At 41.1% G+C, this 16,883-nt stretch overlaps 1 protein-coding gene across 2 annotated transcripts in view; it reads left to right on the top strand.

Annotated features, from left to right (window-relative positions):
* The first annotated feature begins 671 nt into the window (after window positions 1-671).
* Window positions 672-16,883, top strand: part of itpka (inositol-trisphosphate 3-kinase A) — a 32,498-nt gene continuing 16,286 nt past the window's right edge. Inside the window, exons 1-4 of one of the 2 annotated variants that reach the window (XM_060934053.1) lie at window positions 672-1,352; window positions 11,767-11,863; window positions 11,951-12,164; window positions 15,518-15,722. In XM_060934053.1, the coding sequence (XP_060790036.1) occupies window positions 978-1,352; window positions 11,767-11,863; window positions 11,951-12,164; window positions 15,518-15,722 (891 nt within the window). In that variant the 5' untranslated portion in view covers window positions 672-977. Of the gene's footprint in view, window positions 1,353-11,763; window positions 11,864-11,950; window positions 12,165-15,517; window positions 15,723-16,883 lie in introns of both variants that reach the window. The other variant, XM_060934052.1, reaches the window with a different exon arrangement.

The raw sequence follows: 16,883 nt of genomic DNA, 5'->3' as shown, positions 1-16,883 counted from the left end.
TGATGATGTTGTTGTTAATAGCAGTAGTGAGCAGTGTTGTGATTGGTGATGTTGTTAATAGCAGTAGTGAGCAGTGTTGTGATTGGTGTTGTTGTTAATAGCAGTAGTGAGCAGTGTTGTGATTGGTGATGTTGTTGTTGTTAATAGCAGTAGTGAGCAGTGTTGTGATTGATGATGTTGTTGTTGTTAATAGCAGTAGTGAGCAGTGTTGTGATTGATGATGTTGTTGTTGTTAATAGCAGTAGTGAGCAGTGTTGTGATTGGTGATGTTGTTGTTGTTGTTAATAGCAGTAGTGAGCAGTGTTGTGATTGGTGTTGTTGTTGTTGTTAATAGCAGTAGTGAGCAGTGTTGTGATTGATGATGTTGTTGTTGTTAATAGCAGTAGTGAGCAGTGTTGTGATTGGTGATGTTGTTGTTGTTAATAGCAGTAGTGAGCAGTGTTGTGATTGGTGTTGTTGTTGTTGTTGTTGTTAATAGCAGTAGTGAGCAGTGTTGTGATTGATGATGTTGTTCTTGTTAATAGCAGTAGTGAGCAGTGTTGTGATTGATGATGTTGTTGTTGTTAATAGCAGTAGTGAGCAGTGTTGTGATTGGTGATGTTGGCTCCCTAGCTGAGGGAAGCCTCTGTAGGTGATTTGCAGTAGATGAAGCGCGCAGGTGCCAACGAGGAAATGAGTGAAAGCCGCGCCGAGTCCGGAAGTAGAAGAAGAGAGAGAGACTGAAAGGCGGAAGATCCCGTTTGGCCGAGCGAACCGCGCTGAGGTGAAGTGTGTCCCAGGGCTTCCCCACCGCTGCTGCACTGCACCAGGGCAAACATGACCAGCTGGACTTTCCCTCAGCTCTCCGGAGTGCCACAGTGACGGACCTGACCTCCCGCCCGCGGGTTTGATCAGAGGAGTTTATCACAGCTCGAGCCGCCGCCGCCGTGTAAAAGTGCAGCGAGCTTTTCCTTTTAAAACAGACTCGTCCATTATCGATGCCAAAAGAGAGGCGGAGGTCTCTGAAGGAGGCGTTGCCCTGCAGCTCCTCTCCCCTCAGCAGCGGGAAAGAGCGTCAGGGCCACTGCTCGTGCTCGCACGCCTGTGATGAGCGGCTGCCGATGGCGAGCGCGCGCCCGGTGCCGCAGCTGACCGTGACGGCGGAGGAAGGCAGCGGCGCGCGGGAGCTCGGCTACGAGGAGGCGGAGGCGCTGAACGGAGGCGCGCCGCTCCGCCGCAAACTCTCCACCTCGTCGGTGTCGTCCACCGGCTCGTCCGTGGTGTTCGAGGAGTCCGAGGACGACATACTGAGCGACAACGAAACGAAGAGCAAAGGCATCGTTACTCTGGAGCATTTGGGAGACGGGGGAGAGGTGGGTCAGGCCGGGCGCGCTTTATCACTGCTGCTTTCACACACTCAGTCATCCAGGACTCGGATCGGATTTGCAGGGGGAAAACAAATGTCTGTAAAAGTGTTCCACCATGCAGTGAATCTCTCTCTCTCTCTCTCTGACTTCCCTTCAGTTATTTTACACACAGAGATATTAAACATGAGTGAAAAGACTACAGCTGATATGCTGACTTTAATACTTTATCAAACTACACTTTCAGAAATGAAGCTACCAAATGTAATTTCTGGCTGTGGTCCTAACATCAACGAGACATCCTTTTGTACCTCTAGTGTGCATAATTTACCTGGAAACTTGCATATACTATACCTTTTAAAATAATTTAATTACATCATTGGATATTAAATCACAACATTGGAAAGCATTTTGTAAAAAAAAAAAAAATCCTGAGTAATGCTTTAAAGGTGTACACTACCGTTCAAAAGTTTGGGGTCGCTTTGAAATTTCTTTATTTTTGAAAGAAAAGCACTGTTCTTTTCAATGAAGATCACTTTAAACTAATCAGAAATGCACTCTATACATTGCTACTGTGGTAAATGACTATTCTAGCTGCAAATGTCTGGTTTTTGGTGCAATATCTCCATAGGTGTATAGAGGCCCATTTCCAGCAACTCTCACTCCAGTGTTCTAATGGTACAATGTGTTTGCTCATTGCCTCAGAAGGCTAATGGATGATTAGAAAACCCTTGTACAATCATGTTAGCACAGCTGAAAACAGTTGAGCTCTTTAGAGAAGCTATAAAACTGACCTTCCTTTGAGCAGATTGAGTTTCTGGAGCGTCACATTTGTGGGGTCGATTAAATGCTCAAAATGGCCAGAAAAATGTCTCGACTATATTTTCTATTCATTTTACAACTTATAAATAAAAGTGTGACTTTTCATGGAAAACACAAAATTGCCTGGGTGACCCCAAACTTTTGAATGGTAGTGTATAATTGGACATTAAAGATTACTAATGTACCTTTTACAGCTTTACGCTACAAGCTACTTAAAGGTACACAACAACAACATGCACCTTCCTGGAGAAGAAGATGCACACTAAAGGCACAGAACATGTCTCCTTGGTGGTATGGTGGTGTAATGGTGGAAGAAGGCTCTGGGTTCGAGCCCAGCGGCCGGCGGAGGCCTTTCTGTGTGGAGTTTGCATGTTCTCTTCCCATGTCTGCGTGGGTTTCCCTGACAGTCCAAAGACATGCAGTTAGGTTAATATGGGACGGCCTTGGGCTGAGGTGCGCTTGAGCGAGGCACCTAACTTCTAACTGCTCCCTGGGTGCTGTTAGCATGGCTGCCCACTGCTCTGGGTATGCGTGTGCATTCATTGCTCGCATGTGTGTGTTCAACAACAACAACATGCACCTTCCTGGAGAAGAAGATGCACACTAAAGGCACAGAACATGTCTCCTTGGCGGTACAGTGGTTTAGTGGTTAGCACGGTCGCCTCACAGGAAGAAGGCTCTGGGTTCGAGCCCAACAGCCGACGGGGGCCTTTCTGTGTGGAGTTTGCATGTTCTCTTCCCATGTCTGCATGGGTTTCCTCCAGGTGCTCCGGTTTCCCCCAAAGACATGCGGTTAGGTTAATATGGGACGGCCTTGGGCTGAGGTGCGCTTGAGCGAGGCTCCTAACTGCTCCCCAGGCGCTGTTAGCATGGCTGCCCACTGCTCTGGGTATGTGTGTGTGCTCATTGCTCACGTGTGTGTTCACTGCTTCAGATGGGTTAAATGCAGTGAGGAATTTCACAAGTGTGTGATGAATAAAGTTGTGCTTTCTTTCTTTCGTTCTTTGGCTTGATGGTACCACTCCAGTGTCAAGGAAAAGTAAGGGAGGGGAGAAGAAGGTACATTTATTTATATAAGTGTATGATAAAGCTTTTTGGAGCAAGAAGCCAAATTCATGAAGGTATTAATACTTTATAAATGCTGTACAACATGTTTACAATCTGCAAAAACAGCTGTAATGGACAAAAGTGTGAAAACTGATTAGTTTGAAGCCACAACAGAAGCAAACTTAATTCTTTTCAGCATGACTGTACACTAAAACATATGACTATGACTGAATATTTCTGAGATCGGGGTTATCTGATAAACATCACTTGTTTATAATATATTTATTAATTTATTGCTTAGAAATTCATTTGACAGAGGTTAGGAGCTGTATCCTAAAAGTTAAATCTAAATATAGTACAAGCTTTCTTGTACAAAATGTAGGTGGTCTGTCGTAGTCTCCTCAGAATTTTAAAGCAACATTGAATATATTCTCTGGAAATAACAAAGTAGTATTTTATCTGAAGTGTGTGTTCCATTATCTGCCAAGTGTCAACTGTCGTTTTGGATAAACGCACTGTTCTCAGAATCCCGTTGGTTGATCACATCCATAGAAGGTATTAGCAGTCACAGAACTTTAAACACATGCAGCGTCTCGAAGTCTGGAAGGCATGTCTGCACAATATCCAACCTGAGCCTTCAGAGCACTTCGAAGTTCATCACCTTCTGCTTGATGAGCTTATTTGTTGACCCTTTAATAGTAAGAAAGAGAAAAGTCCTCAGTGTTTACTTTACAAAGGGCATTTGAGTAGTTTGTTCTCAAATATCTTGAGGAATCTAGCAGTACACACAGGCTGTGTAAGGAACCCCTGATCTTATCTTGGCTTATTTGAAGAAAACAAACCATTAACGTTGTGACATTTAAAGCTGAAGCCACATCGTTCAGCAAACATTTTCACTACCTCTTTAAAAAGGAACAACTTCAGGTCTGTTGAAATGCCACTTAGCTGATGATGACAGTGATTAAAATAAGAGTGCTTCATATATTCCACACTTGACTCAACAAAGAGTTCTTTCTTTAGCTTGTTCTTGTTGAAAAGTGCGCATAATGCAGAATGAACGATTAGTCTCATGGAGGGTTTTTTTTTCGTCCCAGAGCCTACAAGTCCATCCAGTTAATTCAAACAAAGTGTCAGTCTGTGAGCTATTTTCAGTAAAATGACTGTGTACTGTCCAGTGCAGCGGGTTCGCACGTCAAACCAGAACATGATTTATTCACAGCTTGAGTGTGAGCTGACATTTTGGTCAAGTCCAGTGAGTTTACAAAAAGTGTCTTAGGCCTCCTCTGTGTGCACGCACACACTACACACACAGATGAATTTTATATATATATATATATATATATATATATATATATATATATATATATATATATATATATGCTGTAGACCAAAAATGGCTTCAAAAATAATGAAATGAAATGTTTCAACATAAAAAAAATACTTTAAACAGCAGTAAGCCATAATAAATTAAAGTCAATATTTGGTGTGAGACGACACTTTGCTTAAAAAAAAATAGTAGTCTCAGGTACAATGAGTGCAGTTTTACAAGGAAATGAGCTGTAGGTTTCACTGAGCATCTTACAGAACCAGCCACAGTTCTTCTGGACACTTTGACTGTCACACTCGCTTCTTCATTTTGCAGCAAAACCCAGCAGCCTTCATTATGTTTTCTTTTTTAATCTGAAAAGTGGTCTCTTATGTAATATGCTGCTCAGATACAAACATTTTAATTTCTGTGACATTTAATTTTGTGTGGGAAAACGAACGTTTGGAACTCTAAAATGCTTTTGTGCTGACTTGATAATGTAGAAGTCATAAAATAGAAATCTGTAACAAAGTTCGTATGAAAAAATAGGGTGCCTAAGACTTTTCCAGAGTTGTGTGTGTGTATATATATATATATATATATATATATATATATATATATATATATATATATATATATACACACACACCTTTGAAACTTTGTTTGCTGTACTAGAATTCCAGAGAATTTTTAGGCAAGATATTTCCTGGTGAGTACATGATGAAATATTTGCTGCAGACAATTTTTTTTTTTTTTTAAATACAAGCATTGCAGACACTTTGTTCTCCCACCCAAGATATATAAGAGTTTAAAAGCTGACTTGGTCATGTTTGCATCCAATATGACTGTAGAATTCAATATTTGACTTATGGGTGTGTAACAGATCTGTGCATTTTCTGTTGTACAAGGTTCAAGGTTTAATGCTGTGCAAAAACTTGATTGTTCTTGCTTATCTGTACAGATGGGAGTTCTTTACTGATTTTGTACAAATCCACGTCCAACTCCTGTCATGGAAAGAAGATATCATTTGAAAAATGGCTTACCTGATCATTTGTTTTTTACCTTCGGTGTTCCATATACCAAGACTCCTGAGGTTAATGTTGCACAGCCATGTCTACCATCTTTATAAAGATGCATAACTTTGTGAAGATGCATAACTACGGCATGAGCAATTATTTAGAAGTAGGTACAACTGACAAGTCTTTCACAATAAGAGCAAATTGTGTGCTCAGCATTTCAGCGGTGACCTTTTACTATAAACACTGTTACATGTCAGAATGTGTTTTGTGTGTGTAGGTGGGGGAGAGTGTGTAGGAGTATGCACATGTTTGCAGAAGAAAATGACATTTGAATTCAGGAAGGTTAATAGTGTCTAAATCTGAAATGTCGCCAGCTTTTCATATGTAAGGAATAAAACAAGACAGGACATGATGTTATAGGGAAATAATTAACAACAAGGTGGTGTAACAGGCTATCACCTCAACGCTGATCATTTTCCAAAAACAGCAAACTATTTTATTCCTCTTATATCATAGCAAGTTTTCAGCACAAACAATATTTTCTTTTCTTTTTGTAAAAAAATTAAATAATGAAATCACTTAGATTATGCCATAAACGGTCACTCCCGCTCTTTTTTCTTTCTCTTGAACGTAAAAAACATGCAGCTTGTCATGTGACCGAGAAACTAGAACTAGAGATTTTTTCACGATTCAGTACAAAGTACAAGACTACCATCCCGGTACTGATACTGATACTTTGAGTCTGCATGTAAAAAGAGGAAATTTCAGCTGTGAGGATTTGTAAACATGGATGTCAAGAATTATATGTGAAAAACAATTCAAGACAGCTACTGTGAAAAAACAAAACTATATATGTTCAGTTCCTCATAGGTTCTGAAAGTCAACTGAAAATGCAGGCTAATCCACTCAGTTAAAATCATCAACAATAATTAAACAAAAATACAGATGTTATTAGTTCCAGGAACCATTTAATGTGTCACATTTGACCTCATTGTTTCTCAGTATGAAATAATTCCACTACTGCTTCCTTTCCATCGGTTATGATACATGTTTGCTCTCATTCAGGTCACATTATGTTTGATGAAAAAACAAGTACACAGTATCAATATAATTAAATTAGGACACACGTTTAACAGGAAATTGAAAGAATTGAAAATTGTGACGCGTACAATGATTGCTGTTGAGATAGTGCTCACACAGAGTTGATAAAGGAACTCAACTAAAAGACGGCTTGCTGATTAAAACCTGTGTAATTTTAAGCACAGTTTAGAGTCAGGATTTATGGAAAATAGTTTTTAGAAGATGGAGTTCTGTCGGGGGTTTTTTTAGACTAATAATATTTGAAATATCATCACTGGATATTTTGTCTTAAATGATGTCTCGGGTAGCATAAAAAAGTATTATTTTTAACTCATGGATGCCTGCAGGGACCCTGTGCAGTGTTAATAACATGGTAACTATGAAATAATAACCTATATTAAGTTTAAAGCAGTATTCAATCATGTGATAAGAAGCACGAGTAGTTCAAATATCACAGAGCAGTTTGTGAATATTTGGCTGATTTTGGTTCATTGCTCCTGCACATTGGATTTAAAATGGAATAATTATGATGAAGCTCAGTTGCAGGATGTTTGCTTTCATTTGAGGGGATTTACATCTTTACAAATGGCTTCTGTGAAAAACTAAAAGATGGCTGTGTTATAGGCCTGGCTATGTTTGCCAGCATTTGTTAGGTCTATGGGTCACATACTTTAAGCAGTCGTTAATTAAAAAGGATTTGCGACCATGTGCTTAATTAGACAATTTTATTTAAGAATCTGTTAATTTGTCTAATTACTGATGGCCCTGTGAATTGAATGGCCAGGCTGTGAAATTGCAAAAGGAATTATTTCCATGCCAACTGACATGCTGGCCGTGTTTACTGAAAAAAAATTTTTTCTGTTGGCTTTGGTAATGAGCAGGACCATAAAGACCTGTGTGCTCAGCTGAGGTACTGATACCCCTTTTCCACCAAATCAGTTCCAGGGCTGGTTCGAGGCCACTGCTGGTGCTGGTTCACAACTCGTTCAACTTGCGAGCCAGCTGAGAACCAGTTTGCTTTTCCATAGCTCGCGGTGCTAAGGGAAGCCACGTCATTACGTCGCTATATACGTCAGTTACATCACTGTATACGTCAGTTACGTCGCTACGTTTGCATAAACCTTGGTGCGAATATCGAAGCAAAAACAACAGGGAAGAAGCAGCAGCAGCAGCAACAACAATAATAATAATAGATGACTTCGCGTTTGTACAGCTGCTGCTTCTCGTCGCTTAAAAATGGCGATCTTTCGCGGTCTTATTGTTGTTGGTCTTAACAACTCCGCCCCCCCTGCTGACGTAAGCGGTTCTTTCCTCTGGCCCAGCAAAGAGTTGGTGCTAGCCTGGAACCATTTTTTTCTGGCCCCAGAGCCAGTTCTTTGTCAGTGGAAACAGAAAACCCGGTTCCAAACTAAACACTGGCCCCGAACCAGCCCTGGAACTGCTTTGGTGGAAAAGGGGCATAAGTGATTCCGTGGCTCAAGAAGTCGAGTCATCATAAAACACTGTCAGTGCTGCACATGGAACATTTTACAAATGATAATCTTGGAGGAGTACATGTGAAATATTGCTCCATGATGACCAACAATGAAGTCTGACTAATGTTTATGTCTTTTGCCGTTATGCAGCTTAAGTGCTCGTAGATTGGTGAGCAAATATTTACAGGTTAATCCTAGACAAAATTAACACTTCATTTGGCTCTTCAAGGTGTTTGTCAATGCAACCGTGACTTTCCATGAGTAGATGACTGAGATGTGTGTCTAAAGCTGTGTTCACATATATACCGGTATGATAGTGGTATAACTGTATCGATACAAAGTATACCGGTACAGTTTAGTGCATCTGTCCACACTAGCGAGAAATGTTTGTGGTTTTCTTTCATGGTAGTTGAAATGCGCGTGCGCGAAATGTTTCCGTGGTTACCGAGTAACTTCCTTCCGAGAATATGGCGGATGAAACAACGTGTGTGTGCTTTTTGTTGTCACTGTACAGTCTGTATTTCTGGTGGTCATTTATTCAGTCGAATCGTATAAAACGCGCGAGGCAGTTGAGAAAGAAACAAAGAAAACGAATCTCCATTCTTCACTAACTGTTCCTGGCATTGCTCGTCTCCCCAAAGCTCCAACAAACGCATAACTTCGTCTTTGCTCCATGTAGCTCCACGGTCGTTTTGAGCCATTTTGACGTTTTATTTACAGCTGGAAAGCACGTGCGTATTGTATTGTATGAATAACCCGGAAGAAGTAGGAATGGTTCATTGCGCATGCGCATTATATTTGTATCGATACAGAACCGCTTCATCTGTCCACACTACAGCGAAGCGCTACAGTACCGATACTGTACCGGTACGAAACCCATACATTTGTGGGTTTCGTACCGATACAGTTATACCGCTACAGTACCGGTATAGTTGCTAGTGTGGACAGGTGTTGCGGTACGAAAGTAGTATCGTATCGGTACAAAATCCCTAGTGTGGACAGGGTATAAATGACATACTGACTGCTTTTTTCTTTTGAACTTTACTCAGTGCTATAACTTGGAAACAAGGACCTACATATCGACAAGAATTGCATCCATTTATAACCACAGTACTGCTGAATTGTTGAATCTGACTGCTCGGGATGTGTTGATTAATTTTTTATTGCAGCACAGCTTGGACCTGAATGTGCTCATTATAATAGTGACAAAAGATTGTTGATCTTGAAGTTTTCCAGTGTTACATCTTAGAACAGTCAAAAAGGTTTCCTTCACTGGGAAGTAAAAAGTAAAAGAGTAAAAATAGAAAAAGAAAGACTGATGAAGGAATGACTGTTTGTAGTTGATACAATGTACAGCACCACACAAAAGTTTGCATACTCCTACTCATTCAGAGATGTCCACAAGCACCGGCGGTTTTCTCCGCCTACACAGACGGTCTGCGCCGGCTACTCGATCCCAGAAAGAAAAAATATAACTTGCCTTTCAATGTTCAAGCAATTTATATTGTCTCCGCTACCCATAATTTGCTGCAAATCCAATTATTCCACCACGGAATTGTCTTCGATTTGGGTCAAGCATGACTGGAAGCGACGCCATATTTGTTGATCGATTCTCACACTCTGATTGGCTGAGCCAGACCACGTGACCACGCTGTAGCGTATGTAGTTATGTTACACCATGTAGTTATGTTATAGAGCCAGGCAGTATACTACAGAGGGTAACTGAGAAAGCCAAGCACACACACACATCTGGAGGGAAATTTCATACATATTTTGCAAGTATTTTACAAGGAAATGGTTAGTCATTTATTAGCTGAGAGTGCACCAGAAGGCATGTTTAAAAATTTTCATGCCCCCAGACCCCCTAGCATTAGCATGCCATCGCTAATTTTCCGGAGAACCCTGTCATTCATAGGTTTTTCTGTATTTTGACTATTTTCTACATTGAAGAACAAAACTGAAGCCATCAAATGTATGAAATAAGATATGGAACATATATGAAATTATGTGGTCAACAAAATGTGTTAAAAAACAAAATATGTTTCATACTTTAGATTCTTCAAAGTAGCCACCGTGTACTTTGATGATGCTTTGCACACTATTGGCATTATCTTAACCAGCTTCATGAGGTAGTCACCTGGGATGCTTTTCAATTAACAGCTGTGCCTCGTCTAAAGTTAATTAGTGCAATTTCTTGCCTTCTTAATGCATTTGAGATCAAACAGTAAACAGTAAATAATAAAAATACAGTAAATAGCCCGATTCCACAACTGTAGCAATCCATATTATGCCAAGAACCGCTCAACTAAGTAAAGAGAAACGACATCCATCATTACTTTAAGATATGAAATGTCTTTTATTAATTAATAAAAATAACGAAAAACATTGAATTAGAGGGTGTGTCCAAACTTTTGATTGGACACTGTAAGTGATAACCAGAGACTAACTTGTTTCATGGTATTAAATTATATTACAGGCTCTTATCCAGAGTGATGTACAACATACCCAGAGCAGCCTGGGGAGCAGTTGAGGGTTAGGTGCCTTGCTCAAGGGCACTTCAGCCATTCTTGCTGGTCCATGGAATCAAACTAGCGACCTTTTAGTCCCAAAGCTGCTTTTCTAACCATTAGGCCAAGGCTTCTGTAGCTATAAACAGAAAAAATAACCTGTCATTCTTTAATAGATAAAAAGTGTAATTGTTGGCAATTACAAAAAGTTTGCCAATTACAAAATTACCAAAAAGTTGGCAATTTGCTGTGGTACAAGAGGAATTGTACCCTTTGGTGCTGTTATTGGGAAAATGACCCACCATCTTCTCCATTCCCAATTTGGGAACCTGTTAGTTCCCATTCACTAGCCACGTCTATGCTCACAAGACAGTGACCTACCTACTTGGGAAGGTGAAAGCTAACACGTGCTTCCTCCGAGACAGTTGAAGCTTATCAAATGCATGTTTCCAAACATCTGCTCATGTTGCATCACAGGGCAGTGCAACACATTTAGAGATAAGTGCCATCTCATGTATGTCTCTTCCACATACGTACATGAGCTCACAAACACCAACGATTGGCTTGTGTCACTGTGATTGACAGGGGAGGGAGCGTATGCTCACCTTCTCACCCAGAGACTACAGCCAATCCCTTGGCCCTCGGATGACATTGGCAGGATTCGAACTCATGACAACAGGAGGAACAATTTCCTCTCACACCACTCAGAAGCCACTGATTATTTTTAGTGTATGTTTTATTCCATAAGTGATCACATGTCAATACAGCCTTGTTGTTTATATAGCTGTGGTGCCCTACTATTGATGATTTTTCCTCAAGGAACCTTTCACATCAAGCTGAACAGTGTTTTTCGTAAGGAAGTTCATTATTGACGTGTTCTTCAGCCCATGTTTTTCTGTTGATATGCAATGCACTTGAGAAGTCAGAAAGTTCTTATATAAGCAACTTTTGTGTTGCGAACCTACTTACTTGGCCCAGCAGTTCTGCTGTCTGCATCAGAATATCGCTAGATGTGAATTTCCTTTTTTAATGTCATGACAAATTATACTTCCTCTCTGACTTCATGAAATGAGAGGAATAACAAAAAAAATTTTCCCAGTATTCAAATACTTGCAAATTGTACAGTTAACCAATAAGTTGAGAGTAGTGTTTAATGTGTCACAGCAGGCTAAACCGTGGTGGACGTTGAAGACTGTTGTCCATTGGCATGTTGTTGCCTCGCAGAGAAAACGGTTGTCTTGGGTTCAGTTAGCCGGTCATAAAGGTAGGACTGCTTTATCCCAAAATAAAGTCAATACTAAAGTATAAACGGTGAATTCTAATAATTTAGTTTTTTTTTTAATTAATGCAGGCAGCTTCAAAGCAGGAGAAGAGGGGACCATCCTGAAGAAGTACGCTGAGAACGAGAAGCTATGTTTCGAACGCTTAAGTGGAGACGTGCTGGAACGATTTGTACCAACCTACCGCGGAACAGTTGAGAAGGATGGAGAGCTCTTCTTGCAGATGAGTGACCTGCTAACCAGCTTTGATGGGCCAAACGTTATGGACTGCAAAATGGGAGTGAGGTTAGTAATTAAGGCTACATCCACACGACAACGGTAACGAGATGTTATTTAAAAAAATATCGCGTCCAAATGGGCAACGATCAGTAAAATATCAGGTCCATATGGCAACGCAACGCTTGCTGAAAACGATGCAATACACATGCCACACCTCTAGGGGCGCTGTAAGACGGTCCCTTTGGAGACACCAGAACAATAGAAGAAGTAAGGACGCATGCGCATAAACTATTATGCGCGAGACTTCATATTAGCCACAAAGTCAGAAAAATCTGTTCGTAAAATTACATTATAATGACCAAATACAATGAAAAGTATTTTTCCAGTCTCACCTGTGAAAGGTAATCCCATGTGAGCTCGTTTGGACGGCAAACCTGTTGGTACAGTTAAACGCAGCACATGAATGAGGCATCTTTATTCTCCGCTTTGACCCATCCAATATGGCGGCGAGGATGACGTATGATTCTATGCCGCCTTCCGCGTAGAATCATACGTCATCCTCGCCGCCATATTGGATGGGTCAAAGCGGAGAATAAAGATGCCTCATTCATGTGCTGCATTTAACTGTACCAACAGGAATAAATTGAATGCTACACGTTGATGGATTAATTTGTTCTTCTATGCCCTTTTTGAGGAATGTATTGTAGGACTTAAACCAACATCTGAAGAGGTGAGATCGCTCCTTTTTCCCTATTTTTGCTGGCGGGATTGACTCTGCCCTAAGGGCTATTCTCTCTCTCTCACTTTGCACCATTACACAATAAATATTCACAGTGAAAATATTTGGTAAGCGCGTTTCATGAACCAAGTTATAGGATTTGTTGACAACTCGCATCGAGTTCGTTACACTTCTACCCGGCGTGAAGCACTCACAGTCATGTGGTTGTGACGTCATCCTAAACAAATCCGTTCTACTCATCCAGACGACTTCGCAATGGCAACGTTGCCAGATCTTTCCATTCTGGAACCCGTTCTCAAAAGATTGCGTTTTGGGGCACCCAAAACGCCGGTGCCGTGTGGACGCCAGGCCGAAACGATAAACAATTGTATCGGATTCACCTGAATCCGTTGCCGTGTGGACAGGGCCTAAATAGGAAACATTTGCCTTGTGGTTCAGCCCTGAAATGTAGATTTATAGACTATGAACTTTTGTAGTGAGCTGTAATCTCAAAGGCAGTGTTAAATATAGACTAATATCTGTGCTAATTGCTTCTTTAAAGCTAGCAGATGGTCTGTTATGCAATGAACAACAGTTTGTAAATCCATGTGGTCATTAAATGTCATGTAAAAAAGAGGTGCTGTGGTTAAAACGAGGTGGATGAAGGAGTGACGTTTAAGTAACAGTGCATCGTGATTACATTTGCCATGTCTGCCAACTGCTAGTGCTACGGTAAATAGCTGTTCCTTCAGTATACAGCGAGTTGTACATACTGTTTGTATTTCAGACATACAGGTTCGACTCTGCCCACAAATTAATCTAAATTTAAATATGTGCTTAAATATGAAGTGGATAAGTTGGAATGCTAGTTAAAAGGTGTTGGTTTGTGCTTTTTGTTAAGCTGGGGCGCTGTGTTCACATTAGGGATAGAACTGAATATGAATACATTTCTCAGATTGATGTTACTCTGTGGTCAGGTTCGTGGAGATTTACATCAGGCTATTTGTGTGTTTATGTTTTGCAAACTAGAACCAGTTAAAGTTGTTCTATCATGAGTCATTGCAAATAAAAATCTCATCTCATCTCATCTCATCTCATCTCATTATCTCTAGCCGCTTTATCCTTCTACAGGGTCGCAGGCAAGCTGGAGCCTATCCCAGCTGACTATGGGCGAAAGGCGGGGTACACCCTGGACAAGTCGCCAGGTCATCACAGGGCTGACACATAGACACAGACAACCATTCATACTCACATTCACACCTACGGTCAATTTAGAGTCACCAGTTAACCTAACCTGCATGTCTTTGGACTGTGGGGGAAACCGGAGCACCCGGAGGAAACCCACGCGGACAACATGCAAACTCCACACAGAAAGGCCCTCGCCGGCCCCGGGGCTCGAACCCAGGACCTTCTTGCTGTGAGGCAACAGCGCTAACCACTACACCACCGTGCCGCCCGCAAATAAAAATAATAATAAAAATAATTTTAAAAATTAGTGGGATTTAAAAAAAAAAAACAGTCGGGTGCACATCTCTAATCGAGACCAGTTAAGAACTCGAGTGATATAGCTGAAATTGAGGAGCTGTCAGAGCCAGAATTCACAGATCATGCCGACAGTGCTGGCATTCCAGTGTTTTTACAAGTGTTTCTGCAGGCAGAGTGTTAGGGTTTATATTTAATTAAAAAAAACTGGTTTAGGCTTCACCTGCTTCAGATTTAAATCCATATACAGATAGAGATATGTATATTTTAAGCACTACACAGATACAGATATTGCTATTGTGTTACACTCTTAACACTTACATATACATATAAGTAGGAGATTTTCCATAAATAATTTTTTTTCCAAGCAACTGATTAATCAGTAAAAGATTAATCATGATGATTATGTTTTTGATGTATTTGTAACTAATGAAACTTATGCATGTAAAACTGTGAAATGAGTCACTGTGTGTGTGCGCGCGTGTGTGTGTGTGTGTGGTTATGTTCAGCCTGTTTAAACACCTGTTTCAGCTCTTGGTCTGTTTCCTGTCGAAGCAGAGAGAGTAGAGCTAAAGTTCTTGAAAAATGAAGCCACTCACAATTAACGACCGAGGCATGAATTTCCGGCACACAGCACGTTCTTTGTCTCTGCACACATACACAAGCACACACGGGGTGTCCCTTAGGGCTTCCTTCTCATACACTTTACACAAGACAGACACGTACGCATACACACTCAGGCTTGTACTCAGAGGAGTCCCCTGCTGACTTCCTCTTTAAACACAGGAAGTCACAATGAGAATGAAACTGAAAATCACACTAAAAAGCATAATGAACATAAAAACAACAGGGTTTTAAGCAACGACAATGTTGCTCCAACTCCAAGGCCAGCGATTTCCACCTTATTGTACTGAGTGGTTTGGTACATTAAATGGCCTGAGAATCAAATGTACTACATTACATAGTAGAATTATAGTAGAGTCTTTCAATCACTTGCTATCATTGAAAATGGCCTGATAAAAAAAGGATACTAAAATTTTTAGCTTCAGAGAGTTGATTTCAACCCAGCAAATGTTTAAAAAACCAGGCACAAAAGGGTTTTGCCTGCTGTAAAAGGTTTCATCAGATTTCTCAACAAGCATCTTCAAGCTCTTCACAGCTCCTCTTTCAGAGCATGAGTGAGTCACGCTTCACTATGTCTTCTCTCAATTTCCATCAGAACCTATCTGGAGGAAGAGCTGGAGCGAGCCAGGGAGAAGCCCAAGCTGCGCAGGGATTTGTATAGCAAAATGCTGGAGGTGGACAATGAGGCTCCCACTGCCGAGGAACACAAGCAGCAGGCCGTGACCAAGCTACGTTACATGCAGTGGAGGGAGACTATCAGCTCCACCAGCACCCTGGGCTTCCGCATCGAAGGCATCAAGGTACCTGCACAGGCAGAAAACAAACATTTGATGAGGGAGGGTACTTAGTATCAGTGAAAACAGGATACAGCATATGAATTATTCATTGTTATCTTGTGCATGTAAATGTAAACATAAAGGTTATGCCACAAATATTGACTTGCAGTACCCATTGATTGCCTGTACCACATCCAGCTCATATGAACAAAGTAGGCCTGGGCAAAAAATCGATGCGGTTTTAAAATCGAGTGGGCACGTGAAATCGATTCATTTTTTAAGAAACTCGAGTTTTACGGTTTATTTATTTATTTATTTATCCACTGTCTATGTGTCGCTCATGTTTTATAGCCCACGGCGCAGGCATATCATTTTTTACATTCGCCAATGCACTATCCTTTGTCGTTCATGTTTCCAAGACCATGGTGCACGCATGTCATTTTTATATTCACCAATCCACTGTCCCGACATCAATTTCCAGGCCGCAAGCCCGCAGCGCACGCATTTTTACATTCGCCAAAGAACCCTCGAGGCTTTCCGTACACGTCCTGCAGTTTCTCTAGTTCAAACAAACATGGCGAGTGAAGACGATGAGAAAGAGAGGCTCCTGCCCAAAATAGGCACAACTACATCAGTAATCTGGAACTGGTACCGCTTTGCTGAAACAGATGAAAAGCAAACAACACCGCTTTGCAAAGTGTGTCTGAAACCAGTTGTCGTTACCTGCAGCAGCACGACAAATCTGTTTCAACACTTGAAACGAAAACATCCCGCCGAATGGGAGAAATGCTGCGTTCTACGGAAAGAAAGCATTCCTAGCCGTACTTCCACTGCTAAGTCAACATCTGCCAAACAATCCACTCTACCGCAAAGCTTTTCAAGCTGTGTCCCGTACGAGAAGAGTGGGGCAAGATGGAAAGCTATTACGGATGCAATTACATACTTCATAGCCACCGACATGCTTCCGATTTATTCAGTAGAGAAGAGGGGGTTTCAGCATATGCTAAAGGTTCTGGATGCTCGGTACAACGTTCCTAGCCGCAAGTACTTTACTTTTCTTGCGAAAAATGTTTAAAAAGAATGTCTGCACTAGCTTTTGAAATTTTTGCAACAAGAGGAAGGATTCACTACAGTATCCATACACACAGTATGCTTGCCCGCTCTCTCTCTCTCTCTCTCTCTCTC

The sequence above is a fragment of the Neoarius graeffei genome, chromosome 11 (genome assembly GCF_027579695.1).
Source record: "Neoarius graeffei isolate fNeoGra1 chromosome 11, fNeoGra1.pri, whole genome shotgun sequence".
In the NCBI taxonomy this organism is placed as follows: Eukaryota; Metazoa; Chordata; class Actinopteri; order Siluriformes; family Ariidae; genus Neoarius; species Neoarius graeffei.
This window is presented reverse-complemented; position numbering and strand designations above follow the sequence as displayed.